Source organism: Gossypium hirsutum, chromosome A10 (assembly GCF_007990345.1).
Source record: "Gossypium hirsutum isolate 1008001.06 chromosome A10, Gossypium_hirsutum_v2.1, whole genome shotgun sequence".
Taxonomy (NCBI): domain Eukaryota; kingdom Viridiplantae; phylum Streptophyta; class Magnoliopsida; order Malvales; family Malvaceae; genus Gossypium; species Gossypium hirsutum.
This window is the reverse complement of record NC_053433.1, coordinates 60,580,444-60,608,171: the sequence shown is the minus strand read 5'-3', so window position 1 is coordinate 60,608,171 and position 27,728 is coordinate 60,580,444. Positions and strand designations below refer to the sequence as shown.

At 33.9% G+C, this 27,728-nt stretch overlaps 1 protein-coding gene and 1 non-coding gene across 4 annotated transcripts; both read left to right on the top strand.

The window, feature by feature from the left end:
• Positions 1-1,469: 1,469 nt before the first annotated feature.
• Positions 1,470-1,576, top strand: LOC121209118 (small nucleolar RNA R71). The gene has a single exon (XR_005904235.1). It is a non-coding gene; the product is annotated as a small nucleolar RNA R71 (small nucleolar RNA).
• Positions 1,577-14,523: 12,947 nt separating this feature from the next.
• Positions 14,524-27,654, top strand: LOC107924239 (7-hydroxymethyl chlorophyll a reductase, chloroplastic). 3 transcript variants are annotated; one of them, XM_016854592.2, is made up of 19 exons: positions 14,524-14,636; positions 14,733-14,838; positions 14,975-15,059; positions 15,680-15,791; positions 16,422-16,506; positions 16,583-16,624; positions 16,725-16,803; positions 17,350-17,401; positions 17,498-17,560; positions 17,888-17,985; positions 18,439-18,474; positions 18,557-18,618; positions 18,839-18,866; positions 25,881-25,960; positions 26,361-26,430; positions 26,510-26,567; positions 26,888-26,952; positions 27,037-27,131; positions 27,213-27,654. In XM_016854592.2, the coding sequence occupies exons 1-19, from the start codon at positions 14,579-14,581 to the stop codon at positions 27,316-27,318; spliced, it is 1,380 nt and encodes a 459-aa protein (XP_016710081.2). In that variant the 5' UTR covers positions 14,524-14,578; the 3' UTR covers positions 27,319-27,654. The 3 variants fall into 3 exon arrangements, with proteins under 3 accessions (XP_016710081.2, XP_040935242.1, XP_040935243.1); XM_041079308.1 differs by lacking the exon at positions 17,498-17,560; XM_041079309.1 differs by lacking the exon at positions 14,524-14,636 and having other exon boundaries at positions 15,673-15,791.
• The last annotated feature ends 74 nt before the right edge of the window (positions 27,655-27,728 follow it).

Genomic DNA, 27,728 nt, shown 5'->3' with positions numbered 1-27,728 from the left:
TCGACTCTTTCCAAAACATCCTCGATCTTTCTTTCGGGATATGCTAAAGATCGATCTGCTAGTTGAAGTGTCACAGTTGTAGGTCTTACTTCACCTATCCCTAGCATCTTGAAAATAGACTTAGGCATCAAGTTGATACTCACTCCTAAATCACACAAAGCTTTACCACAGTAAGATTCACCAATGTTACAGTGTATAATAAAGCTTCTTGGATCTTTCAATTTTGGTGGCAGTTTGTTCTGCGGGAACGCACTGCACTCCTTTGTCAAGGCGATAGTCTCATACTCACTTAGTCGTTTCTTCTTCGATAGTATATCCTTCATAGACTTCACATAATTTGGCATTTTTTCTAAAGCCTCTACCAATGGAATATTGATGTTTAACTGCATTAGAGCATCCAAAAAATTCTTCAATTATACATCATGTTTCTACTTGTGTTGTTGTAATCTTTGTGGATATAGAGGTTATGGAACTTTCGATTGAATCAGATAACTCTTCTGAGTAGGTAAATCTACATCCAAAGAAGATGTTAAAGTATCTGAATTCACTGAGTTAGGATTTACCTTGTCAGTTTTTGTAGATTCTGATTCTTTTGGTGTAGGAATTTCAATAGTTGGTTGATTCTTTTCAACAGGCTTATCTTCGACATCAATCAATCGGGGTTCCAGAATTTTACCACTTCGCAATGCCACTACCTTGATATGTTCTTTACCAAATTTCTTGGATTCTCATTATTTCTTGGCAAGGTTCTTTTTGGTCTATTACGAAGCTCTGTAGCTAGCTGACCCATTTGGTTTTCCAAATTTTTCAATGTTGCTGCTTGGTTTTAGATCAAAGCGTCATTTTTTGTCATGTACGCTTTCAACAAGTTTTCCAAACTATTTGATGCCTCAGCTTGAGGTGGTTTTGGAGCTTGTTGATTAAACCCTTGAGATTGGTTGGGTCTATGCTGCAATAAGTTGTTGTTTGGTCTATTTCTTTGGTCGCTCCAAGAAAAGTCAGGATGATTACAACATGAAAGATTGTAGAAGTTGGACTGGGGTCCTTGTCCACTCCTATTTTGGTGTTGGTTCCCTACATAGTATATTGACTCGGGATTTGATGGGTAATTCGCAAAAGAATGACCTTCCCCATAGTACACACAGGAAACTACTTCAAATGGACTTGGTGGCTGAGCTGCAAAATTATTAGCACTATTAGCGGTAAACTATTTTAACATAGAGGAAATAGACGATACCTGAGCTGATGACGAAGTGAGGGCATCAACTTCATGAACTTTGGCTACAAGTCTTCTTGAAGCTGTTCAATTTGTTGGCCATTGATAGTTATTACTCAGAATGCTCTCGATGATCTTATAAGCCTCATTATAAGACTTAGACAAAATTGCACCATTCGCAGAAGCATCTACCATCAATCTTGTATGTACATTGAAACTATTATAGAATGTCTCCAACTGGATACAATGATGAATCCCATGATGAGAACACTTACGAAGTAACTCCTTGAGTCACTCCTAAGCCTCATACAAAGACTCATCATCCAATTGTTGGAAAGTTGTGAACTCATTCCTCAACTTAGCGTTTTTTCTAGGCGGGAAATGCTTAACCAAAAATCTCTCTGCTAATTCTTGCCATGTAGATACCGAACCTGGTGGCAATGAATTTAGCCATGCTCAAGCTCGATCTCGCAACGAGTACAAAAACAACTTCAACCTCAGTGCGTCTTCAGTCACACCGACTATCTTGAATGAATCACTCACCTCTATAAACAATCGAGGGTGAAGATGTAGATCTTCTGTGGGCATACCACTAATTGGCCCACTATTTGGAGCATTTGAAACATCACTAGTTTCAATTCAAATTGGGTTGCCTCAATATCTGGCCTTCTAATTCCTAGATTTAACTCACTGAAAAGTGGCACAACATATTGTCTGATGCATCGATCCCTATCATTGGAAATGAGGATGGGATTTCGTACATGATCAGCTTCATTACCTTGGTCTTGATTCTGATTTCCAAGGTCCATCTCGACTTGTCTTTGAGCTATTCGTTCATGTCTTCTTTGCCTAAAAGTTTACTCAATTTCAGGGTTTACAAGGACTAAATTGATAATCCGATCTATGCTCATAAACACTTGAAAAGAAAATCACAAAATTAAAAAGAATAAGTTAATAATGTTAGAAATAAACCAAATTGGAAGTAAATAATTTCACAAAAAAAATGACTATGGCAATAGTTAACAATCCCTGGCAACGGCTCCAAAAACTTGTAACGCGTAGCTTTGTGCAAGTGTACACAGTCATTATCAAGTAATAGGTAAGTATCGAGTTATCATCTCCACAGGGATTGTATTTGTGTTAAATCACTTAATTGTAAAATTATACTACCAACTTGGTAAATAAAAACACAATATGGTTGAGAAGTGATGATTAAAATTAAATATATTAAACTAAATGCAATGATCCTCAATGCAAATTATCCTAAGTATGCAAACTATATGAATGAAATAGATTTTAGAAAAATTAAACACAATTTGCAATAATTATAACATAAATAAACTAGGAAAATTACTTTAATTAAACTCAATTTATTATCAACATGCTTAATAACATTCAAATAAACATTTCATGGCAACTTGATCTTTCTTGAGTTTGGAAACCACATTAGGTCCTTTCGGAACCCTTTACTTACTAAATACGCATTTTACTGATCCTTATTTACTAAGGGTTTCTTAGCATTCGTGTGAGGTAATAGGGACGTGTTAGGTTTGAAACAATTTTATCACATAAATCTAAAAACTATGCAGATAATAGAGCTTAGTTAGAGTTGTTATGCAACCTGCAATTTAATTGGGTTAGGATCTAAATTGAGCATGCACATTTCAATTATGTGTCCACTAGCCACCGTCTGGTTAGGATCGCTCATCTAATTCAGGTGCATTTCAATCATGTATGAATGAAATACAGACTTGATTTTAATTGAAAATATGATCGATTGAGGCACAAACATTATAACCATGAATCAAATAAATATTAGTTAATCAAAGTAATGATCCTAGATTAAATAAAATTAAGCTAACATTGTTGTAAACAAGAACAAAGAACACATAGCAAATATTTTTAGATTAAATTAAAGAAAAGAAAGATTAAACCTAAATAATAGTGGGTGTCACCCAAGACTCTGACCGACGAGGCTCCTTCACTTATTCACTTTGCTCCTTTTTTGATGGCTCTCCAAGGTGGCTGATCAAGGGCTCTTTAAGAGGCTTAATTGCTAAAATCTCTATGAAGAGATAATGCTAGACGTGGGGAATGGAAAATGCTAAAGAGAATTAAGAAAGAAAAGAATGATGAGGGATGAGGGATGATTTTTGAGGGATCAAATAAGGTCTTATTTATAGGTGAAGAGAGGAGGATAGTTTCCTAAAAATAGAGAGGTTAGTCTCTTCAATCTTTTCCAATGAGTGGTCGGCCATGCTTAGTGGATTTTGAGTTGAATTTTTCTTTTATTTTTAAGCAATTTAAATGCCATAACAACTCCAGACTGAGACTCGGTCAAATGTAAATCTTCGGGCAAATCTCTAATTTTTTCAACATTGCAAGGATCTGTGTAATTGAACCAAAAGGTGGTTTATGTGGACAGCCATGTGTAGTCGAATTTGGGTTGACTTTGTCTTCAATTTGGATGGTTTTTTTGTAATCCAGCAAAGCTATCAGACCTGTCCAAAATAAATAGATAAATTAAAGGACCAAAGAACAAAATTTATCCAAGTTAAATAATTAATTCAAACCCAAATTATTAATGAAATATTTTAAAATGAGTTATTAAATATAATTTTGTATTTTATTATTTAATTTAATCATTCATGGCCCATTTTATGTCTTAAAAATATAATATGTTCAAATAAATACAAAATAAGCCATTTTATGCATAAAAACTATATAATAAAGCATAAAATCACATTTTAATAATTTCTATGTCCTAATTTCATATTTTCACATTTTTTATTAATTTATTAAACAATTACTTAGTTTTAATGATGAATTTAAGTAAAAAGGAAATAAATTACATAGGAAAAATCCTATATATTTTTCAGTTTACACTGTACTGGATACAAAAGTGTATGAATCAAAGATTGAATCAGTACCAGTAGTCTGTGAGTATCCGAATGTGTTTCTAGAAGAGTTACCAAGTTTGCCATCAATCAGAGAGGTCGAGTTTGCCATTGAATTAGTACTGGAAACATCACCGATATCTGTAGCTCTGTACAGAATGGCTCCAATAGAATTGAAAGAGTTGAAAGTTTAGTTGCAAGAGTTAACGGATAGAGGGTTTGCACAACCTAGTTTTTCACCTTGGGGTGCACCAATATTGTTCGTAAAGAAGAAAGAATAATCAATGAGACTTTGTATTGATTATCGTCAGCTCAACAAGGTTACGATAAAGAACAAGTATCCTTTGTTGAGAATCGATGATTTGTTCGATTAGTTGAAATGAGCAACAGTGTTTTCGAAGATTGATATACGGTCTGGTTATTATCAGTTGCGAGTTAAAGATTTGGATGTGCTTAAAACTGCGTTCAAAACAAGGTACGGGCATTATGAATTTCTTGTTATGCCTTTCGGATTAACTAATACTCCTGCAGTTTTTATGGATCTGATGAATCGAATCTTTAGACCATATTTAGACAGATTTGTTGTTGTATTTTTGACGACATTCTGGTCTATTCAAGAGATGAGTCTGAGCATGTCGAGCATTTGAGGATTGTGCTACAAACCTTGAGAGACAAACAATTGTTTGCTAAACTCAGCAAATGTAAGTTTTGGCTCAAAGAAGTCAAATTTTTGGGACATATTGTTTCAGTGGCAGGTATACGAGTTGATCCGAGCAAGATTTCAATAGTTGTTGACTGGAAACCACCAAGAAATGTATCCGAAGTCAGAAGCTTTCTAGGATTAGCTGGCTATTATCGACGTTTTGTTAAGGGATTCTCGATGGCTGCTACATCGATGCTAGATTACTATAGAAAGATGTGAAATTTGAGTGGTCTGAGAAATGTAAGCAGAGTTTTTAAAAAGTTGAAAGCATTGTTAACTAAAGCACCGGTTTTGGTTCAACCTAAGTCAGGCAAAGAGTTTGTGATTTTTAGCTACACGTCATTGAACGATTTGGGTTGCGTTTTGATGCAAGAAGGTAAAGTGATAGCTTATGCCTCCAGACAGTTGAAACAGCATGAAAAGAATTATCCGACGCACGATTTGGAATTGGCCGCTATTATGTTTGCATTGAAAATTTGGCGACATCATTTATATGGTGAAAAGTGTTATATCTTTACCGATCACAAAAGCTTGAAGTATATAATGACTCAAAAAGATTTCAATTTGTGACAACAAAGATGGCTCGAGCTATTGAAACACTATGAATTAGTGATTGATTATCATCCGGGGAAAGTGAACATAGTCGCGGATGCTTTGACTAGAAAATCATTATTTGCTTTGCAAGCGATGAACACACAACTAACCTTGTCTACTAATGATTTGATTTTGGCCGAATTAAAAGCTAAACCGGTATTTCTTTAGCAAATTTGTGAAGCTCAAAAGTGTGACAACGAGTTACAAGCTAAAAGAGTGCAATGCGAATTGAGTAGTGATTTAGACTATTAGATCGGATCCGATGATTGTTTAATGTTCTGAGATAGAATTTGTGTACCAAAGAATTTTGAGGTTATTCAGAAAATTCTACACGAAGCACACAGTGGTTGTTTATCTGTTCACCCGGAGAGTACTAAAATATACAATGATTTGAAACAGTTGTATTGGTGGTCGAGCATGAAACGAGACATTTCATAATTTGTGTTGAGATGTTTGGTTTGTCAACAAGTTAAAACGGAACATCAAGTGCCTTCAAGATTATTACAGCCTGTGATGATACCAGAGTCCTCTGTCTTTGAAAAAAAAAGATGTTGTTTGGGGTCGTTGATCGATTGATGAAGTCTGCACATTTCATTTCGGTACGTACAGGCTATTCCCTTGATAAATTAGTTGAGTTGTACATCTTTAAGATCGTTAGATTGCATGGGGTGCCAGTTTCTATTATTTTGGATAGATACCCAAGGTTTACATCGCGATTTTGGAAGAAATTGCAAGAAGCTTTGGGTACGCGGTTGCATTTTAGTACTGCTTTTCATCCACAAATCGACAGTCAGTCTGAGAGAGTAATTCAGATTCTTGAAGATATGCTATGTTGCTGTGTTTTTGAGTTTGAAGGCAACTGGGAGAAATACCTACCACTGGTTGAATTCGCGTATAACAACAGTTTTCAATCGAGCATAAAGATGGCACCGTATGAAGCATTGTATGGTTTTAAATGCCAAACTCCATTGTACTAGACCGAGCTTAGTGAGAAAAAGATTCACAGGGTTGATTTGATTAGAGAAACTGAAGATAAAGTGAAAGTAATTAGTGACAGTTTGAAAGCAGCTTCAGATTGACAGAAATCGTATGCAGATTTGAAACATAAAGACATTGAATTTCAAATCGGCGACAGAGCATTTCTGAAAGTATCTCTGTGGAAGAAGATTCTTCGATTTGGTCGCAAAGGTAAATTGAGTCTGCGATTTATCGGGCCGTATGAGATCATCAAAGAATAAAGCCAATGGTATATTGGCTAGCTTTACCGTTAGAATTAGAAAAGATCCACAATGTATTTCATGTGTCCAAGTTACGACAGTATCGATCAGATCCATCACATATCATTTCTCCAACAGAGATTGAAATCCAACCTGATATGACATATAACGAAGAACCAATCAGAATTTTAGCTCGAGAGGTTAAGGAATTGAGAAATAAGAGCTTAGCTTTGGTGAAAGTTTTGTGGCAATGTCACGGGGTCGAAGAAGCTACGTGGGAACCCGAGGAAGCTATGAGAAAACAGTACCCTAACCTCTTTTCTGGTAAGATTTTCAGGAACGAAAATTCCTAATGGGGGAGAGTTGTAACAGCCTATTTTTAGTCAAATCAAAATAGTAGTTTCTGGACCACAAATCTGAAGTTAAAATAATTATTTTATTAGTATTTTAATGTCTACAACATGATAGTATGATTGTGTGAAAAATTCGTTAAGAAAATTTACCATTTGACGGTCAATTTGATAAAAAGGACTAAGTCACGTAAAGTGTAAAACTTGAGTTCTATTAGCTAAAGGTGTCTAATAGCTATAAAAATTTAAAATGGAGGTCCTTATATGGTAAATAGCCCATTAATTAGATAGTGGATGTAAATGGCTTGGCATTATTGAAATTTTGAATTAGTAATAAGGTTAATTTTGGTATTTAGTAAATAAAGTTAATTAAATTAAAATAAAACAAAATTTGAGTGCATTCATCTTCTTCATTGTCGATTCTTAAGAAAAGAAAAAGCCATATCTAGATTTTCATTCAGCCATGCTATCTTTGCTCATTAAGGTACGGTTTTTGTCCTGTTTTTAATTATTTCTATGTTTTTCAGATCGTTGCAGCTTAGTCTAGCTAGCCCAGGGACTATTTTGCAAAACTGTTAAAGATTTAGGGTTTTTTCCATTAATGAATGAGCATGTGTTTTGATATTTAATGGTAGAAAATATATGCTTGTTGTTAGATAAACAACATTTGTTAAGTGATTTTTAGTAAAATGTCCAATTAGGGATTAATTTGTGAAATGTGTAAAATTCATGGTTAAATTGTGAAATAAGTGAAAAAAATGGGTAGCTAGGGACCTAATTGAAATTCAACTAGCATGGGTTTAGGTTGAATTACATGAATTTGTAATTTTATGAAATAATGACTAAATTTTAAAAATGTGAAATATTAGGGGCAAAAAGGTAAAGTTACCTTAAAATGTATTTTGGACTAAATTGAATAGAGTGATAATTAAATAAGTTAATTTTGATTACATTTAGATCAAGAAAAGCGAAATATGAATTTAGACTTGGGAAAGAACAAGGTTTTGGATTGATCAACTCGTTTTGTTGTTTTTGCATTCGAGGTAAGTTCGTATGTATTAAATATTATTATATTTATGTTTTAAATGCTTTGATATTGCATAAATTGTGAATACGACACTGCTGACATATTTGACGACAATTCAGCAAGTGTGAAATCTCGGTTGAACCTTAGGAATAGATTAGGATACGAATGACATGTCATTAGGGGTTATGTGATTTGGCTGCTGGTCCATACGTCCTACCGATGGCTAAGTTATCCGGCATGTGTTGCGAATACTCGTCAACTTGTGTAAGCAGCACCATGTAGCTTCGTCATAACCGTCAACTTGTGTGAGCAGACCTGTCGACAGCTCGAGAGTGAGTATCATATTGTGATACGAGATTGAGATAGCTTCAGCTATATATATGGCACTTAGGGTGTGAGATTCCCGAGCATCCGATAGTATTCCGAATGGTTCAACGGGTATATCGAAGATATGAAATGGTGAGAAATAGATAAGTAACAGTACAGGTATGTACGAAAACTATATGAGCATCGAATTTATGGAAGCTATAAGTTTATGGCTATATATGTGATTGAATACAAGTTAACATTTTGATTAAAGGTTTTGTAATAAATATTGTTCATATTATTTGATTAGTGAATAAATTGATGAGTTTGTTTATTAATTCATACGAGCTTACTAAGTTTTATAGCTTACTTTGTTTAATTTTCCATGTTTTATAGTGATATCAAGCTAGCTCAGATTCGGAATTGTCGAAGACCTCATCACACTATCCAACTATCACTCTGGTACTCTTGAACTTAAGTATTTTGAGTATATGGCATGTATAAGAGTTTGGTCATTTTGGTACATATATGATAGTAATGAATGTAGCCATTTGAGTTGGCTTGTAAATGTTTAATGTTTGGTTTTGTATATAGCCACGAGATTTGGCTTATTTTGGTTGTGTATATATATATGCAAATGGCATTTGTTTTGTGTTGATAATTACTATATTAATGTTTATGGTGAATAGTTGATATTTGAAAAGTTATATGCTTGTAAGTTCGGGCAAAATGATGCATGTTTGAAAGTGTCTATTTAGTTGAATTGTGAACGTGAATTTAGTATAAATGGAATGACCTATTTCGTGAATTGTGTGTATTGTGGATGATGGTATAGAATTAGCATAAATTAGGCTTGATTTAGTTGGTTTGAATGCCTATTTATGCCATGTTTTGGTGTCATTTGGTTTGATGTAGGTGTATGAAAATTTGGGTGGTAAGATGGCTTGGTAAATAGCCTATTTTTGTCTACACGGGCAGAGACACGAGTGTGTGTCTCAGCTGTGCATGACACACGGTCAAGTTACACGGCTGTATGTCCCCTGGTGTTGAATTAAAGATCAAGTCAGTATGCTCCACACGGCCTAACACACGGGCGTGTGACTTGGCTGTGTGGCATAAGTCAGTATACCCTACAGGATTGGCACAACCTAGCATACTGCTTGGCACACAGGCTAGCCACATGGACGTGTGTGTTGGCCATTTGACCCAAGTCAGAGAGTTACACGGGTCAGACATGAGCTGGAACACGACCATGTGATCCCATTTCGAATGTTCACACGACCTGTGACACGGGTGTATCTTTGATCATGGGTGACACATGGCCGGGCCACACGGGCGTGTGTCCCTTATAGTTTGAAAAATTTTCTAGGTTTCGTGAAAATCTCTTGAGTTATCGGTTTATCCCCGAACCACCCCGAATGCATGTTTTAGGCCTCGTAGGCTCGTATTAGGGACAATATGATTGATGTTGAATGATGATTACATGAAATTGAAATATGTATGTGAAATTTATGTTTATTTGTGTTATAAGTCCGATAATGCTCTGTAACCCTGTTCCGACATTGAATACGGGTGAGAGGTGTTACATACATTCAACGCATCACTATTACTTTTAAGTGCCAAAGCTCATCAAGTAAGATAGACCATATTAACCGAAGCTTATATATATATATATCATTTCATATAACACCTATTCCTATATCAATTTGAACCAAAACACAAGTTTCAATCTCACATATATATAAACATACAAAACCATTAACACTTATTCACATGCCACTTATAATCGGGCCAAAATGTTTGAAAGTCTACTGAGTGAATTTGTGGATAGTGTGAGCTCTGAAAATGATCCAATCGACAACATGCTTTTCAATAATCTACAAGGTAGAAAAATGAAACAAAGGTAAGCTTGCTCAAAGCTTAGTAAGTTCGTATGAAAATAAACACAACATACCTGACATTTCACATTTTAACAATTGAAAATAACATATAAACATAGTATTCCTTGCCACCTTAAACAATCCATGCCATAACAAACTTGGTTTGTCACACCCGAAATGTTGGTTAAATTTCCGGGTTAAATTTGTAATTGTTGAATTTATTTTAATTCTCTGATGGAGTGTGTAATTGGGCTTCTGTTTGGGCTTATTCTGTTAAAATATCATAAATTGTATCGATACTTACACAAGTATTGATACTTGTCTAATAGGTATCGATACCTTTGCATTTCCTAGAGAAGAAAACCCTACTGTGCTGCTCAACCCTAGTGTTTTAACACATTTTAGCTTCATCGATCCCCTCTTTTTCATTTAATTTTTCTATTGTCGCCTCCTCCTCTCTTCTTTTCCCCCTTTTCCCTTTTCTCTCTTACGTCGCCCTCCCTCTTTTCTTTCTTTTCTTTTCCCCCTCTTTCTCCCTAGTTGTTGCCGTCGCATCATCCACCATTCTTGGGCTGTCGATTCTTTTTCTTTTCCTTAATCGCTCGCCCATATTTTGGTTTGTTGGCATCGATAGCCTTGTACGATTATGTAACACCCTAACCTGTATCCGTCGTAGAAATAGGGTTAAAGACATTATCGAACATATCGACACATTTAGCATTCATTACACAATCATCATAAGTCATACATCACTATCAAATCCTTTATATTAGGTCAGCGAGACATCAAACATGCTTTAGAAAGGGGTCGGGTCTAAACTGAGCTTATACAAAATTTTTTCGAAACTTAAACATTTTTCCAAGTTATAAAGGTCACACGCCGTGTGAACAGGCTGTGTGCCTTACACAGCATTAGACACACTCGTGTGTCTAGGCCGTGGCAAAATAGGGCATACATACTGACTTGTCCACACAGCCACAACACACGTCTGTGTGCTTTGTCTGTGGATGAAACTGACTTAGGTCACACGGCCGACCACACGCCCATGTGTCTAGCCTGTGTACCTTTCGAAATGGCCACACACGCACATGTATCAAGGTTGTGTGCCTTACACGACCACTAGACACGCTTGTGTGTCTAGGCCGTGCTCGAGACTGAATTGAATAACTAAATTACAACAGACACACGGTCGAGACACACGCCCATGTGCTCAACTGCGTGGGGGTGAAATTAGGCTTGGTTTAAGCCATTCCCACTTATCTCAAGCATTCCAAAACTCACAACATTTTAGCTTTATTAGCATACATTCATAGGCAACAAATTCAACCATTTTGTATATATTTAATGCCATTTAAAATACCATTCAATTCATTACTCAATTTCACAACCAAAACATACCTAATCAATGTACCAAAATCATCACAACTTACTTAAGTTTCAAATACATAAACTCATCATTTTATCACATACTTCATACCACAAAACTTGCCAATTCAACATTCCATATTCAAACCTTCACATGAACATTATATATATTATATGACTTACCTATCAAACACATCATTTAGGCCAACTTAAAAGGCCATACATACCAACATTTACAAGCATAATCTCATGGCTAGATATTCACATCACAAAACATACTAAATACTTCTAGCCTATACATGTCATATACCATATATACAACTCTCAAAATGATACCAAAATAGATGTCCGATAGTGTAATTGATGTCGCTGATGATCCCCAGATGCTAGCTAGCTTTATAACACTGTAAAACAGAGAACATTTCACACAGTAAGCTTTAAAGCTTATTAAGTTCGTACCAAAAATAATCAACAGTTTATAATATACGAAACATCAACTAATAAACACTTAGTAATTCACAATTCATCCATCAATTCTATTCTATCTCATTTAATATGTTCATATGAATTCATCAAGCTTCATACACATAATATCATCTACCACATAGGTATCAAACATACCTGAACTTTCCCGTATTTATTCATTTCATTCTCACATCTCATTCAAATACATTAATTCATTCAAAAGTCTTTCCACGCTTTAAGAATTCACACACTTAGTGCATCAGTGATTTGTCGAAACCGTAACAATCTCACACACTTAGTGCCATTTCAATAAACTGAAGCTATCTCGGTATCGCACACCTAATGCCTCATATAGCTGAAACTACTCCAACTCGCACACTTAGCTCCATTTGTAGCCAAAGCTATTTCGAACCGCACACTTAGTGCTGAACATAGTCGATTATCATCATGCTCAAACAATAATCAAATATCTATACAATTTATGCATTATCAAAGCATTAAAACATAACTATAACATCATTTATCATGTACGAACTTACCTCATACTCGGAATTGATGATTTAGATCGTTTACTCGATAATCTTCGATTTCCTCGATCTAAATCCGAATACCTTTTTTCTTGATCTATATGTATTCAAAATTAACCCTTTTAATCACCAACACATTCAATTTTATACACAAACACATCTTTAGGTATTTTTGCAATTTAGCCCCTAAAATTACACATTTTGACAATTTAGTCCTTATTACACAAAACACCAAATATATAAAATTCATCAAATTCATGCCTTAGATGAATTTTCCTATGGTCCTTATCAGCCCATATTTATCGTTTATTTTACATTTTAGGCCCTCAATTTCTCATTTTCATAATTTAGTCCAAAATACTAAAATTCATCAAAAATCCCAACATAAAACATAGTAATCTAACACATATCTTCCATTTACTATCATCAAACTTCATAAAACTCACATTATCAACAATAGCTCAACTCAAAATCATCAACAATTTCCAAAGTTCATACATGGGCATGATAGTATATAGAGCAACGATTACAAAAATGTATAAATTATCAAAAACCAAGCAAAAATCACATACCAATTAAGCCTTGTAAGTTTCGAATGTTCAAAGCCTCCAAACCCTATTATTTTTGGCTATGAATGGTGATAATGGCATTTATTTTCATGTTTGTTTTATTTAATTATAACTTAAATACCAAATTACAACTTTAACCTTAATTAAACCCACCAAAAATTTATGATATAATACCTATTATTGTCCATTAACATTATCAATTGGTTAATAACAACATAAGGACATTTGCTTTAGTAAGCCATGGCAAATAGACACCTTCATAATATAGAAGACCACTTTTACATTTTACGCGACTAAGTTCTTTTTATCAAATCGGCACACAAACGATAAAATTTTCACACAAAACCTTCACAGATATCAATTCACATATTATAAGCACGGAAAATAATATTAAAAAAATTTTCGACCTCGAATTTGTGATCCCGAAACTACTGTTTCGACTAGGGTCTAAACCGGGTTGTTACAAATTATCTCTCTATTCTATTTTTACGTGGTTGTAATCCCAACGGTAGTTGGTAAGTGTAGACTTTTCGATCTATGGGTAAAACTCGGTTTGTGAGTAATCAAATTGTGTGTACGATTTATTTCACCCTAATATTGTTTAATCGATTATATCCGCTTTTCGAATCTAATTTGTGTCAATTGCTAACGTGTTGTTATTTATGTGTATACCGTTTGAAGGATCGAATTTAAGAGAATTAGATTAAATCTGAATGGTAATAAAGAAGGTAGCACTTGAATATTTGTATTTGATATGTGTATATAAGATGTAAATATTTAAATAAATAAATATTTTAAAAATGAGTATATTAACACATCACAATCACATTGTAATTTTATTATAGAAGAAAAAAAAATGTATAATGTGACTTTTAATGTTTATATTTTTGTTAATTTGATTTTTATTTTTTAGTTAAATTTAATGATTAATATATAAAAAATAGTTAAATCGTTTTTAATAGAAATGTTAACTTAAATATTAATTTTTAGTGATTTTATCATGAGAATTAGTGTGACAGACCAAGTATACTTCAAGCTAACATAACATTATTTGTTATATGTCATGTTAATAAATAATTTAAAAATATAAAATAAAAAATAAAAAAATAATATAAATTTTAAAAAAATTAATATGAAGTACATATAAATTCCCATGTAAACTACAATGCTTCAATATTTAACATTTTAATTAGTATTTTTATTAAAAAATAACAATTTAATTCTTTTTAAAAGATTAATAATCATATTACCTCTTTTTAAAAGATTGAAATGTAAATTTAACAACTAAATTAGCAAAAGATATTAACAATAAAAATTAAAGTTAACAATGAAATTGCTCCACATCATGCTGGTATTTCTGTAATTATAGGAAGGAGTTGGGCATGATAAATGACAAACCTCCGTAGAATAAATATGTGGTGCAAACTGCAAAGTGGAAACTGAACTGCATTCTTCAGCTGCCATGACTTCAGTTGTTTGCTCCTTCTCGAGACCTATCTTCTCTTCTTCTTCCTCAAAAGGTAGTAAGAAAATCTTCTCACAATTTAATACATGCATGGTTATCTAGTTTGAGTGTTCCATTTCATTTAATTATCTATGTATTTATTATGTAATAGAATCAAACTCCGACGCAAAGAAAACAGTGAAGCTAAGAGACGACTGGAGGAAACGCTCTAAGCCCATACCCCCAGGAGGTACCTATCCAGCCAAAGACCATTGCAGGTTCTTCTTAATTTTCTTTCATTTTTTTTAATACAATGTTTTTTCTTTCTAAAAAAAGAAACCCAATCATTTATTTTTTTTACCTTCATTCTTTTCTTTTCATTTTTTTTATTTGTATATTCCAATTATGTTGCAGTCGATGTGGGTTGTGTGATACATATTACATTGCCCATGTTAAGAATGCTTGTGCTTTCTTAGGAGATGGAATGTCCAAAATTGAAGTAAGTCATTCATTCCTTTACACTTTTTTTAATGTTCCTTCTGCTATGAAAAAGGGTTAATTGTTTATAAGTAAGAATAGAAGGAAGAAGCTTGGTTGTTAATAGAGCAATTTTTTATGAGACAAATGTAGTTATCAAATAATTTGACTGAAAATATTATTATAATTGTGAGCTTGGACCATATGTATTATAGAATCAAAGCTTTCAATTCATTCCAATTTACTTGAGCCTTCTAAGTTACGAGCCACATTAAACATTTGACATTTTTGTTTATTTGCTTCTAATGCTCTTCTGAAGTGGCTGAGGGAAAAGCTTATTGGTCGCATTAGCTTACCTTTAAAAAGGAGGTCTTATGAAAACCCTTTTTTCTAGAGTTTACTGCTAATTTATGAGTTATATTGTTTTAATAAACTACTTTTTTGTTGCTTTAAATAGAATTTGACGGCATATATCCCCACTTAAGACATATACTGAATATTGGCTACTTTTAACCTTCTTGCATTGGGTTATTTGATGTTCAATCTGTGAATAATTATGTATTGGCTAGTAGGGTAATTTTAATACATTTGAATCCTGTTTGAGGTTATACAAGTAGTTTGACTAATTTATTTAGCGTTCAGAGTTTAGAACCTGTTGTTCATGGTAGAGGGAGGAAATCGGATTCTTTGGACGAGACATATTTAGGAGTCTATGACAAGCTGCTATATGCTCGTAAAGTTAAGCCTGTAGAAGGTATGTTTTTGTAAATTATAAAATTTTCCAATGTTCTGCTAGATTGTTACCATTCTTTCTTTGGTGCATTGTAGTTATGTTTGCTTTTCTGAAGCACCTCTTACATCCAAATCGTATAGATAGGAATTAAATTTGTTAAAAATCGTTCTGAATAGCTTTGAGGTTAAGGTCAAGGTTTTTAACTAGTGTTAATAAACTGGTCTTGTTAGCTGGATTATGAGTTATAAACCGTCAAAATTTCAGGATGAAAAATGCGAGTATTCAGTAGAACTTGGGGAGTGATGCCCAGAAGTTAGCTCAATGTAGCTTTGAATTTTCTAAAATGAGATCGTAGTGATGCAACTATATGTTACGTTTTCTAATGTAGTGTACATAATATGAGGTGTTCCACCCTTTACATTATTGTCAGCATTAAAACCTCTTGATAAATATTAAGGGTCTGAATTAAAGTGGAATGAATGGCCTTTTCACCATGTCTTTCTTTAAAGTTGCCCTCTGTGTTTTGTGTCGGGGGAGGGGCAGGGAAAAGATGGTTTTGAGAATGGTGAGGTTAGGCTAATAATACTTTGTACGATTGACAATTTATCTGCAGCTAATTTTCATGCACATTGCATCTTTCATCATTTTTAGGAGCTCAGTGGACTGGGATAGTTACAACTATTGCGATAGAAATGCTGAAATCAGGCATGGTTGAAGCTGTGATTTGTGTTCAGAGGTAGGAGCACTTATCAGGAGGCATGGTTGAATATGCGAAGTTTTTATTTGTTTTATTAAATATTATTATAATGCAGTGATCCAGATGACAGATTGTCACCAAGGCCCATTTTAGCTAGGTTAGTTTATTTGCCCTTTTCCTACTTTGAAATTACTCACTTGATTTGCTGCTTTTTTTTACTTTCGAATATTAAATTTTTCCCTTTTGATTCACTTCAGGACACCGGAAGAAGTTTTAGCTGCTAAAGGAGTTAAACCAACACTGTCCCCTAATCTCAATACCCTCGCACTGGTTGAGGTACTTTAAATTCTTGATGCCACCATAGAGGATTTTTAAGCTTTATATATCATTTATGCTTAAGAAATATTATTGAAAGATATGAAGTTGGTTTTATGAGCTCATAATTTAAAGCATTTCTTATGGTTCTATGAGCAAAGACTACAATGGTGGAATTGAACAATGAGATCACTACCACCACTATTCTTAATCATAGACAGATAGGCTAGCACTAACTTAAAAGGAAAAGATTGAACCCAAGTCTGCACATGTGCCTTATCCCATGCTCAACCTTCATGGAAACTGAAAATTAATGCAATGAAAATTGAAAATGAAAAAAGGGCTTAGTCAAGTGGCAAGATGAGTGTTATTCATATCTCCTGCAGTGCACTAAGAAAAAAGTCTATAATAAATGAATACTATATTCAACATGCTTGATTGTTTTTATTTTGTCATTTCTACTAGTTCCAGATTGCTAAATTTTGCTTTATTATGAAAACAAAATTGTACATTTTTTTCCTGTGCAAAAAGTTAACTGGGGTAGAATGGTTATTTTCAAATATACAGGCAGCTGGGGTAAAGCGTCTCCTTTTCTGTGGTGTGGGTTGCCAAGTGCAGGGTATGCTTAATGCTATATCCTAGCAGTTTCCACTTATGCGTATTTCTGTATTATGACTTGTACTATTGTAATGCAGAATGATTTCTTAAACTGCAGCATTAAGATCTGTGGAGCACTATCTAAATTTGGAGAAGCTATATGTGTTAGGCACCAATTGTGGTAATTTAAAACATATATACATACATATATATTATCAGAAAATTTATTTTAGTGTATCTTTTACTAAGAGAATGTATTTTTTGGTCTAAAAGAAGTTAAATGATTTTCATGAAGTTTTGCAATCAGTTACTGCGAGATTAGAATTATTCCAGGATATGCACTTGGATAAAAGTCAAATGTATTATGGTTTCGTATTGCATTTTTAATTAGATCCCTTCAAATTTCATAAACCTTTGATGGATAAGTCATAGGCACAACATTACTTTGGACTGCTTCCTATCTGAATTACAGAACACATCTCAATCATTGAACGCTCTTATTCAACAGTTGATAATGGAACTCGAGAAGGTCTAGATAAGTTTCTAAAGGCAGCGAGTAGTGAACCGGAAACTGTTTTGCATTACGAGTTTATGCAAGATTACAAGGTTTGTGCTGAGAAACTCTTTTTTTTTTTTGCTTAAGTTATGCATTGTAACGTCTGTCAAGTAAAGCATATCATTGACGAGAACATTCTCAACTTAAATGGAAAATACTTCTTATATTAGTGAAGTCTGAATGCAATAAAGTAAACAGAGGTGTGAGCTTAGGTTACTTGAGCCCTTGAGATTACATCATTGTATTTTTTCCTATTTACTCATAATAGATATGATTCATATTCAGTGGTTAAGCCATTTATCCTATCTAGAGAGAGAGCTTTGGTTTAACATTTTATACCATCAAAGCAGGTTGATGACTCATTATGTAAATGTTGGTATAATGCTAATCTTGAGTATTTATTTAACTGCTAGCTGTCCCATATAAAAAGAGCATGGTATAAGTACTAACAAAAAGATCACTTTTTTTTTTTATCTTATGTGGCTATTGTTATATTCTGCTAGGTCCACCTAAAGCATTTGGATGGGCATATTGAAGAGGTAATAAAGTTTGTGTACTTTCAATCTATTCTGGTTCTCTCATTCACCATGCTTTATTGATCTCAAAATTTAACTAAAGCAGGTTCCTTATTTCTGTCTACCAGCAAACGACTTAGTCAATGTTATTGCACCTTCTTGCTATAGGTAATTTCCTGTTGTTTCCATATGATTAATAAATGCAAAAGTTCATCTAAAAAGGTTTGTCCTGTGCATCTGGAGGTCTTTACTGTTTCTTTGTGCAAAGATCATGTAAAATGAGGAAAATATAATTCTTTCTAGGTATAAAGAGTTATAAAACTATCAGATCATGCATATCCTTATGTAGAAATTTTTTCTAACAATACAATTTTATTGTGTTTTGTAGCTGCTTTGATTACACAAATGCATTGGCGGTGAGTTTTCTTTCATCTTTTTTAATTTATGCAAGCTTGTCCTAGGAATTTTGTAACCTGTGCTAATAGGAATGCCTTATGTATTTACTTACTCGATAACTTTACTGAGAGGGCAGTGGAATTGCTTTCATTTATTTTATTTTTGCATCATTTTCAGTATGATAATTGTTGTAATAAAAAGATAGTCGGAAATTGAAAAGATTGAAAAGAGGTGGCAGAAACTGAAAAGAGGAATTTTGTCTAGTGTATTTGATGAGTAAAGAATGGTACATGTTTGTAGTACATAACCTAGGTTAATTACGGAAATAAACTAAATACACAATCAATTAAATCTCCCCAAAATGTCTGCTATTTGTTTTTTCTAAATATCTGCTGCTAATTTCTTTTAAGATCTGCCCTCAATCCAATCCTTGATTACAAGGAAAAAATCGGTGAATGAAATCCCTAGCTTAAATCACTGTATTCGGAGGATTTATTTTCATAATTTTCCCACACTCCCACTTAAGCTTGGAAATATGTATTTCCTTTCTCGGAATACAAAAATCTAGATACTCCATTAGTTTTTTTTTAGCAAATTCACAGTGATTAATCAAAGCACTTATCTCACTATCTATAGAGTTGTGAATCTGCAAAAATAATTTGGTCTTGTTTCTTAGTCATGCCTATCGAGTCTCATCCGTGGGTGGGTCATTGGTCAAGTGATCATCCTTGTCAATACTTCTCAAGTAGATACGGACCGTCTTACTCCAGTCAAAATAATTGATCCCATTTAGTTCATGCTCCATAATTTTTGACATAACTAAAATCATCTCACTCAGAGTCAATTTGGAGTAAGTAATCACATCTCTTCTTAAAACCTACAATAGTCCAAACAATGATAAATCAACTCAAAATAGTCCAAAAATAAGCAAAAAATATTATTGAAATAGTGTGGAATCCCAGAAAATAAGCAAACGACTCTTGAAACCTCCTTTGATGAAGCGACTGACTACTGGGCTGAGGTTGGACAAAGGAGTTGATGTTAGAGATGGAAGATTGGTGGGACGATACTTCACGCGCCCATATGTGTCGGTGCGTAAAGCAAGTCTATGAACCTTCAGGTGGCACATGAGCCTTACATGTGGGGTCTTCAATCATCGGAAGTTGTAGAGTTTCTGTGATGACGGTGGTGCACCTCCTTGTATTGGTGGCAATGTACCTTAAAAATCACCTTGAAAAACAAACCAATACTCAAACGATTCATGTTCAAAACAACGAAACACAAATCCACTAAATCAAGCCAAGAGGCTCTGATACCATGGAACAAAATACTAAAATGAAATACTGGAACATAAGGAGAATGAGAATGAATTTTTTGTATTTTACACTCAATCAGATAGACATATATATACAAGTTTACAGCTTATTCTATAAGGAAAGAAAATAAAAGAGTCTTTGTGAACAAATATCTACTCATTCTTTAACAAGTGTCTTTGTGAACAAATCAACAAGTTGTTCTCTTATTTTCACATAACCCATGAAGATTGAATTTTCCAAAATTCTCCTGAATAAAGTGACAGTCAACCTTGACGTGTTTGGTCCTTTCAAGATAAACTAGATTCGAGGCGATATGAATAGCTGCTTGACTATCGCAAAAGAGCTTTGCTAGTGATGAATGCTCCAACCTATTTTTAGTTAATAGATGTCGTATCTACATAACTTCACACGTAGACAGTGCCATAGTCCTGTATTCCAGTTATGCACTAGACCAAGATACAACATTCTACTTCTTACTCTTCCATGATACTAAGTTTTTACCAACAGAAACATAGTATCTAGTAGTAGATCTCCTATCTATCTTAGATTTGACCCAATTTGCATCGTAAAACACTTCATACGAGTATGCACATGATTGTCGTATAATATGTCACATCCAAGAGCTTTTTTCAAGTAACATAGGATCTGTTCTAGGACTATTCAATGTTTGACTATCGGTGTGGACATAAACTGGCTAACAATACTCGCAACAAATGTAATATTTGAGCAAGTTACAATAAGGTAGTTTAAGTTGCCAACTATCCTTTTATACCTTTGAAAATCATCAAAATCTCTAATCTTTTGTAAGGTGCACATTGGGAACCATTGAAGTACTACAAGTTTTAACTGCCAACTTTTCAATTTTTGTAAGTAGATGAAAAATATATTTTCTCAGAGATAGAAAATTCCCTTCTACTTGTCATTTCTATCCCAAAAATTGTTTTAATTGAATTAAGTTTTTCATGTGATATCTAGGGCCCCTTTGGATGGGCGTTTACCTCCAGTGTGGGGCATTTAGCTTCTTTTTTTTCATCTCACGCTACAGTATCTAATTTCACTGTCACTTCTGTTTTTACACTACCTGCGGTAAATCCATTGTCTATCCAAAGGGGTCCTAGTATGCAAGAAAGACTTTAAAGAAGAGGTTATCTCTTATGATAACAATATCATCAAAATATACTACAAGGAGAATAACTCCAACTTCAAATCGTTTATAAAACATTGAGTGATTATAACCACGTTTCTTCCATCCAAATTGTGGAATACGTCATTGTACTTTCTGAAGGTTTTCAAGAGAGCATTTAATAAAACTGTTCTATCTTTTATTAACTAAACAACTGAATATAAATAGAGAAAAGAGTCGTGCTAATTGGAAAAATAATTCCCTTATTCTAATAAACTACTAAAAGATAACATAAAATATTCCTAAAATATCTCAAATGATTTATTCTAAGATTTATCTACCTAAATAAGATTTATCTATCTAAATAACTTTAAAATATATCCCAAAATATATGGGTTTCATATATTTCAACACACTCCCTCAAGTTGGTGCATATATATCAATCATGCTCAACTTGTTTATTGTTTTGAAGGAACAAACGACATGCACACTTGGCCTTCTTCTATCTTTTCCTTGATAAAGTGTTTATCAATCTCAATATGTTTAGTTCTGTCATACTGGACTGAGTTGTGAGCAATATTAATGGCAGCTTTGCTATCACAGTACAACTTCATTGGTGAAGTTATTAGTTTCCTCAACTCTTCCATAATTCTTTTTAACCACATCATTTCACAAATTTCTTGAGCCATTGATCTAAACTCAGCTTTTGCACTACTTCTTACTACATCATTTTGTTTTTTGCTTCGCCAAGTCACAAGATTTCCCCAAACAAATGTATAGTATCCTGATGTAGATCTTTTATCTGTTATTGAGTCTGCCCAGTTTGCATCTGTGTAAGCTTCAATTCCTTTTTGTTCAGATTTCTTGAAGAATAAGCCCTTTCCAGGTGAACTCTTCAAGTATCTCAGAATCCGAAACACTGCTTCTTTATGTTCCTCCATTAGGGAGTGCATAAATTGACTCACTAAGCTCACTGCAAAAACTATGTCTGGCCTTGTGTGTGATAAGTTAATTAATTTACCGACTAATATTTGGTACTGCCTTTTATCAACTAATCGACCTTTATTTCCGAATTTTACATTTGGACCAATTGGTGTGTTAGCTGGGCGGCAACCACTCATCCTAGCCTTTTTTAAAAGATCAATCACATATTTTTTCTAAGAGACTACAAGGCTCTTCCTTGATCGAGCAACTTCCATTCCAAGAAAGTATTTCAAAGGACTCAAGTCTTTGATTCAAACTCCAATGTTAGATGCTCCTTGAGACGCCTTATTTCATCTCTTGTCATAATGATATCATCAACATAAACTATAATAACTGTTATTTTACCTCTTTGTGAGAGTAACCTTATTTTTTAACAACTTGAGTAAATCGTTCAAACCAAGTTCAAGGAGACTGCTTTAGACCATACAAAGGTTTCCTGAGCTTACATATTGTAGTTCCAAATTTTTCTTCAAAACTTAGAGGAGAATCTATGTAAACTTCTTCTTCAAGTTTTCCATTTAGGAAAGCATTCTTCACATCTAGCTATTGTAAGGACCAATCAAGATTAACAACAATTGATAAAAGAACTCTAACAGAATTTAATTTGGCTACTGGAGCAAATGTTTCAAGATAATCTATCCCGTATGTTTAAGTGTACCCTTTAGCTACCAGTCGGGCTTTGTATCTATCTAAAAATCCATCCGATTTGAATTTGGTTGTGAACACCCATTTACGACCCATAGTTTTTTTCCCTACAGGTAATTCCACTGTTTCCCATGAACTTGTTTTTTCAAGAGCGCGTATCTCCTCTAAAATAGCCTCCTTCCACTCAGGAACTTGTAAAGCATCTTTCACATTTTTGGGTATTTTCACAGGATCGAGACACGAAACAAAGGTTGAGAATATCGAAGACAAGGCTTTATATGACACAAAGTTAGACATGTGATATTTGACAACATTTCTAACACCTTTTCTTTTAGCAATTGGAATATCTAAATCAGAAAATTCATTGGTTGGATTATGAGCTTTACCTGGACTTTTGACAAAATCTTGCGGGTCGGATTCTTGGTGATGAATCTGGTGAATTCCACTTTCTTGATTCTGATTTCTTCTTTAGTAAACAATTAACTTCTTTGTTTGTTCTTTATTCTCATGATCAGACTATACAGCTTTATACTCCTTTTAATTAACAAACATTAACATCATTAATTTATGGGTTAATCATAAATTCACTTTCCCCATTATTAGAATCCCTATATTGTATATTCCTAGTGTTTTCTTGATCAATTGTAGAATCTTTCTTATTATAATTCCCACCTTGAAGATTAGAACCAAAGTATGATTGCGTTTCAACAAATGTGACATTCATGGTAACAATAATCTTCCTATCAATTGGATTGTAACATTTGTAACCCTTTTTATTAGAAGCATAACCAATAAAATCTAATAGATTCTGAGTACCAGTTTTGCTAATACATATATTTTCTCCAACATCGCATCACGCCAACCAAGATGGCTCAAAGCCTTTTGAATTGTCTTAGGGATAGAAATGGAATCTAGGAATGCAAGTAAAAAGCTAGGAGACAAATGATTATAGGAAACAAAATTAGAAATAGGATAAGTACATTGGCATTTACCTTTACGTAGAGCAACAGGAAGTTCAAGGTTAATTGGGGTTGGATTAAATGACGAAGACACTGGTATAGGGGTTGGATCTAATGATGAAGACACTGATATAGGACATGTATCACGAGTCTCTCTTTGTCTGGAATAAACTTGAATGATCGCTGACTTTGTTGGAGCAAGAGTTGGAGAATTAGAATTCTTTGGTTGATTAGTGTTAGTGTAAGTTAACCGATATCTTCCTTTTCCTCTTTCGGAAGATTTGAAGGCATTTTTTTTTTTTGAAAAGAATGATACTTATTCTAAGAATGGAACATCGATAGAAACTACATACTTATTTTGAGATCTGGATTGGAAGACCTATACCCCTTTTGAAGGCGAGAATATCCCAAAAACACACAGTTTAAGGATTTTGGATCTTAGTTACAAGAAGTCAAACATCCAGAACAAAAGAGGTACTCCCAAAAATTCTTGGTTCATCAGAAATAATGGTTTGGATAGTATGGAAGAAGGGATGCAATTGATTAGAAAGCAGATTGTTGAAACATCAGCCCCAAATTGTTTAGAAATTTTTGTTTGAAACTAAAAAGCTCTAGCTGTCTCAAGAAGATGTTTGTTCTTCCGTTCAGCTACCCATTCTAAGGTGGTGTACCAACACAAGAAGATTGATAAAGGATCTCATTTTGGATCATAAAGTCCTTACAAGAGTTGGAAAAGTATTTTGTTAGCATTACTGCTTCGCAGAATCTAGACAGTCACACCAAATTGAGTTCTTTCTTGGCACAAAAAAAGCACGAAAATGAGAAACACCTTTAACCGATTTTTTCATAAAGTATATATCCATGTAATTCGAGAATAATCATTTAGAAACGTAACAAGATATCTAAATCCAGGTTTAGATACTATCAAACATGGATCCCAAACATTTGAGTATACTCCCTCAGCGATGTTGTCTACTTTCATCAATAGGAAGATCTAGGCTAAAGTAATCATCCTTATTGATACTCCACAAGTAGATCGACGCCGTTTTACTCCAGTCTAGATAGTTGAACCCGACTAATTTGTGTTTAGTGATCTTTGACATAACTAGGATCATTTTGTTAACAATTACTTTGGAATCACTCATCATTAGTCCTATAAAAAATTACCTTATTAAAGCCCAATAGCACAGGTTCAAAATTTAAAGCCCAAGCAACAAAGTCAATAAATTATTCCTTTAGGAAAAAACACCTGAGCAGAATCCAGCATAGAAACAAGTAGGATCTGCAGCACCTGGCGTGACAGCCCTTGTCGAAGCATTGGCAGCAGCAAACAACCACCAGGTTGTGGTCAAAATCACCAGGTGACGTCGGGAAAGGAAATGTCGTTAAGATAACCTCCCACATGTTGGCGCATCAATTGGACTGTCGAAGAGTAAAATGATGCTTGACACCTATGTGCAAGGAACCAAACTGTCAATTTTGGTTGCTGACTGGAAATGACGCTGCACACCTTCCCAAGGTGGTGATGAGAAGCAAATGATAATGGAGAGGGGACATTCGAAACCTTTTTGGACTGACGGAAAAGATTACATAAAACAAAAAAAAAAAAAATTTCAAGGAGAAACTTTCTAGGCTCTTGATATCATGTTAAGAGAAAAGATTATATCTTTACTATTGATTTACAGGATGCATATCTATTGATTAGAGATTATACAAGAAAGGGAATAATCAATTGGGTCCCTGATAATGTGGTAATTGATACTATCTGTAACAGTCAGGTCAGAAGGTTTATGATCCTTGTTAACCAAAAATTGCAGGCATGTTTCTAGATACTTCACTACATGCATTTAGTTTGTATTTTTGTTGGATCTTGCCAGATATAATATTTGATCATAAAAGCTCCAAGGAAGTTATCTTGCACTTATTTCTGACACAACTAAATTTGCAAGTCAACTTGGAATAATCCTTCTTTTTTTTTTTTTTTTTTTTTTTTTTTTGCCAATACAGGATCTGGTGGTTGGATATATGGGTGTACCAAAATATTCTGGAATCAGCATGACAGAGCATCCACAATATATTACCGTTAGGTACTTTCTCTTTGGCATTGCACAATTTGCTTGCTAAAGTATGTTTCCCCTCCTTTTTTCTCCATGCATTTCTTTCCTTCAAAGAATGTGTGATATTTGTATAGTAGATTTAGAGGAGATTACATAGCAGGTTTATAGGGATTAGATTTTATTTTCTTTCCTTTAAGAATAAACCCTAGTATATATATGTATGTATGTATTATTTGATAGAACAACATACAACAATAGAGTTATTCTCTTCTTTATTCTTTCATTTCTTCTTCTTCCTTCCTTTCTATAATTTTGTTTCAGATATCATCATTCTAATGTAATTGTTGCATGCTTTTATTGCATAATGATACTTGAGTTGCTTCAAATCCCAAGAGAACTAAAATTTTCATTCCAATGCTTTGTACTGTAGAAATGAACGTGGCAGAGAAATGCTGAGTTTGATTGAGAACCTTTTGGAGATCACTCCAACAACTAGTAGTGTAAAATCCTAAGCTATATCCTATTGAGCTGCTATAGGATTTGAGGGGAGAAATCTGATTAAAAAACATTTCATTTCAGGGCAACCGGCAACCATTTGTTATGGAGACCGTTAAAGCAGATGATAATGCTAAGTTCGGTATGTATGGCATCTTCCATTTAACCATGAAAACAATGTTCACTTTCAGCTGCAGTGTGTAAGCATGCGCTTTAAATTAGAAATACGGCAGAGGTCTTGTGAATAAGTCTATGTATGCTGCTTAGTAAAAATTTTCAGGTTTTTTTTCTTTATTAAAAGTAAAGGTGGATATTAGTCTTCTTCATACAAGTAAGCTTAGAGTAGAAGTGTTGATAGTTGCATATAGTTTTTTCCTAGTTTGTTTATCTTCAAATGCTCTGAATATTATTTAGAGGATTCATGACATCTGCACTACATAATAAGTTTTTTTTCACCTTCAGGGAAGGGTCCTTCTCAACCTGTCCCTAGGTTTATTGGGAATTTGATAGTTTTTGTGCTTAACTTGGTAAGGGCTCTTCCATATATACAATTCCTTTGTTATGGAAAGGTCAACTATGCAAATTATTCTTATAGTCTTCATTTTCTTAAGATTGGACCAAAGGGTCTGGAATTTGCTCGATATTCACTTGACTACCATACTATAAGGAACTATTTGTATGTGAATCGCACCTGGGGAAAACAAAGGTAAATCCTACTGAGCAACTAATTTATAATACACTCAGGAGCAGAGTTGTTTTTAATTATGAAAACATCAAATGTGTGCAGAGCTGATAGACATATTCCTTCATACGCAAAGAAACTCGTGGATGCTTACAACCAGAATGGTGTTATTGATCAAATGCTTACCCGTGAGAAACCCTCCACTTGGTGAAAATTTCCCTTTCCATGGTGTGACATGTGAATTTACTTAAATTAGAATCCTACTGTATTATCTGATGATATTGTGATCTCAATGGAGCTCTGTGTGCATTAGATTATATTAGGTTTTTCGAGGCCTGTTATTACTTGACAAATGTATCAGTCTGAATCGTATAAAAATCACTTTGGTTGTCAATGTATCATCTTCCTTTGTATCCTCCGTCCTGTATGATCGGCTGGCCAGATTTCTAATTGGATGAGCTAGTAATGATGGTCAGATTTTGTTGATGGAATGAGTTACACTGGTTTCAGGAAGATCTAACATGAATTGATATGCAATCAGGATCAATCAGCTTGTTGCAATATTTAATGTGCTTGAACCAAAATAATAATTTGAAGATGTCTGACATTGTATTTGCAATT